Source organism: Nicotiana sylvestris, chromosome 4 (genome assembly GCF_000393655.2).
Source record: "Nicotiana sylvestris chromosome 4, ASM39365v2, whole genome shotgun sequence".
In the NCBI taxonomy this organism is placed as follows: domain Eukaryota; kingdom Viridiplantae; phylum Streptophyta; class Magnoliopsida; order Solanales; family Solanaceae; genus Nicotiana; species Nicotiana sylvestris.
The window spans coordinates 160,090,710-160,093,513 of record NC_091060.1 but is presented as its reverse complement, the minus strand read 5'-3'; the positions used below and the strand labels follow the sequence as shown (position 1 = coordinate 160,093,513).

The window sequence follows — 2,804 nt, the reverse complement described above, 5'->3', positions numbered from 1 at the left end:
TAACGTTTCTTTTAATGTCATTTATTGCTCATTATTGCCTCATTAAGACAAAAGCATTACATCTTCTCCTAGAATCAACTATAAAAGGAGAAGGACTCAACATCTGTAAAAACGAGAAATATTATTGTGATTACACTGAAATACAAAATTACTTATTACTTTATTATTCTCAAAAGTCTTTTATTATTTTCGTCTCCAGGTTATCAGTAACCCAAATTTCTCTATATTTCTAAGCTTTGACCAAAGACTCAGATTTTTGGTTAAACATAGAGCTCTAAGTAACCTCCCACTCAAAACTTAGTTGCTTAACCAATGGACCAAGGAACGCTTCTTGGCAAGCGGTGTCGTTTCATTGGATACTTAGAAATTTTCAATGTTATAGTATTTAATAAAAATGTATATTTAATTAAAAAATTTGATGGACACCGCTAACACTAGGGTGCGTCCGCTCTTGGGTGTGGGCTAAATAAATCAATAGGCAGTCTTGATTTTATTGAAGTAAATTGCATTGGAACTTTGTAAATTCTAACAAAACGTGGAAAGATATATCTACAATTATTATTTATTGAGTTTAAATTCTATGCATTAAGTTAAATTTTTGCTAATGAGCTGGATATTTTGCTCTTTCTCGGTTATTTTGTTTCAAAGTAAAATAATGATTCCACCACTAAACGCAAGTGCAACTTGAAGGATATAATGGAGTGAAATTATAGTTTACTAATAACAAATTATATACAAATAATTAATGGACATTGAATTCAATCACGCAAATGATTTTTGATCTGTACTTATGTCGAGTGGCGCTCCATACCCCATAATTTTAATACCACAACTCAAACTGTCAAACACATTATTACTTTTAATTTTACAGTATTTTATATTGAAACTCAAAATGTATGCGTAGTTATACTCATATTACATTAATTGAGCTTTATGCAACAAACTAAATCTTCGGAGGGAGTATTAATTAATTATAGCATCATGCCGGTTTAACTTTCTTTTTGTAACCAAACGACCCTCTTATCATAAAAGTAGAGCTACCACATGTTCAATTTTTTGTTTAATAAATATTTGGAGGCGTACTTCTTATTATTTCATTTTAGAAAGATTGATGCTTTTTATATTTGAAAATAATTACGTAATTTTATACTTTCATATCATTTTACCTTTAATAAGAATAAGAAGCAAATACGTACATTCCGATCCTTCTACGCGCCACCACCACCTCCTCCTTCGCCTCCGCGTCACTTCCAGCTTCAATTTTCAACAATTTGCTCAAAATTGAGGACAAAAGCAAACAATTCTGATACAAATACTATGGGATATTTAAGATCATACATTTTAAATTTTTTCTTAAACTCCGTACATATTCAAAGGATATCGTTAAAATAGAACTGAGATAACATGTATTTATTTCTCTCTTTCATTTGTTTTTTTTTTTTGTCTTTTGATAGTTTTTTATGTGGCAAAATACATAGACAACCCTTTAAACGTGGCCATATTTTTCACTTAGGCACTTTGTTGCGTATAGTAGGGCCCAACTATTTATTAGTTAAGTGTAATTAGTTATAACTACATATAGTTAGTTAGTTCGTGGTAGTATAAATACAATAGTTAGTTAGTGATATTGTACAACTATTCATTTCTTTCTTCTTCTCAGTCGACTAATAACTGAGCTTCTCCTTCATCTCTTCTTTTAGAACCTTCATTTTGCCATGGATGTAGCTCCTTAACATAGTATTAAAGCTCGGTGCTCGATTTCCTTAAAGCTCAACCGTGAGAAAACTTGAATCATTCTGTTGTATCAAATCATCCGCTCATCAATTTGATCGAGCCATTTTTCAACACATAAATCTCTCTACTCGACCTAGGGTCGGGAATATTTTGATTTTCTGTTTGAATCGAGGTCAAATTGTGTCTAAGTCTATGTGATTGTGATAACATTATAAGAATTTCTGGGGAAGTGCTTGCTGCTGTGACAATGTCGATCAATGAAGATGTAGTTGGCTCACCTGTTGTTGCGTCAATGTCTACAGAACTCGTCGATCACAACCATCCTCTCTATATTCATCCATTCGATACTCAAGGTTCTGTTCTAATTTTTATTCAGCTTCAAGATTCATAAAAATATTCTATTTGGAGTAGATCTATGAAAATTGTATTGCATGGTATGTTCTAGGTACTTGTACAAAAATCAAATATGATACTAGTTTACATGAATTGTGGGATAGATGCAATGTCATTGTACTTGCTTGGATAATGAACACAGTTTCACCAAGTTTAATTAGTTCAGTTATCTATGCTTTCGATACCTACACGGTGTGGACAGATCTTAAAGAAAGATTTGATAAGGATAATGCATCTAGGGCTTGCTATTTGCACAAGGAAATTGCCACATTAACTCAAGGCATATCCTCTGTGTCTGTGTACTATACTAAACTGAGAGAATTATGGGATGAGTATAAAATTTCGACTCCTCCTCCTACTTGTGGTTGTGCTGAATCTAGAAAACACGTAGATCACTATCAGATACAAAAGTTGTATCAGTTCCTCACAGGGCTAAATGAGTCCGATGAAAATGCAAAGAATCAGTCATCATGACTCCACCGTTGCCTAATCTGAATCAAGCTTATGCTATGATAGTTAATGTGGAGAGTTAGAGAGTTAATGGAAAAGGTGTATTTGCTGAGGGTAATGAAGTTGCTATGACGAGTAATAAGGGGTATGTTGGAAGCTATAATAGTGGAGGACAAACTAACAATAATCATAATGGAGGGTATACAGGTGGATATAACGGTGGAGAC

At 33.0% G+C, this 2,804-nt stretch overlaps 1 protein-coding gene across 1 annotated transcript; it reads left to right on the top strand.

Annotated features, from left to right (window-relative positions):
* The first annotated feature begins 1,981 nt into the window (after positions 1-1,981).
* LOC138890422 (uncharacterized) lies at positions 1,982-2,601 on the top strand. Its single transcript, XM_070173805.1, has 2 exons — positions 1,982-2,087; positions 2,180-2,601. The coding sequence occupies exons 1-2, from the start codon at positions 1,982-1,984 to the stop codon at positions 2,599-2,601; spliced, it is 528 nt and encodes a 175-aa protein (XP_070029906.1).
* Positions 2,602-2,804: the final 203 nt, after the last annotated feature.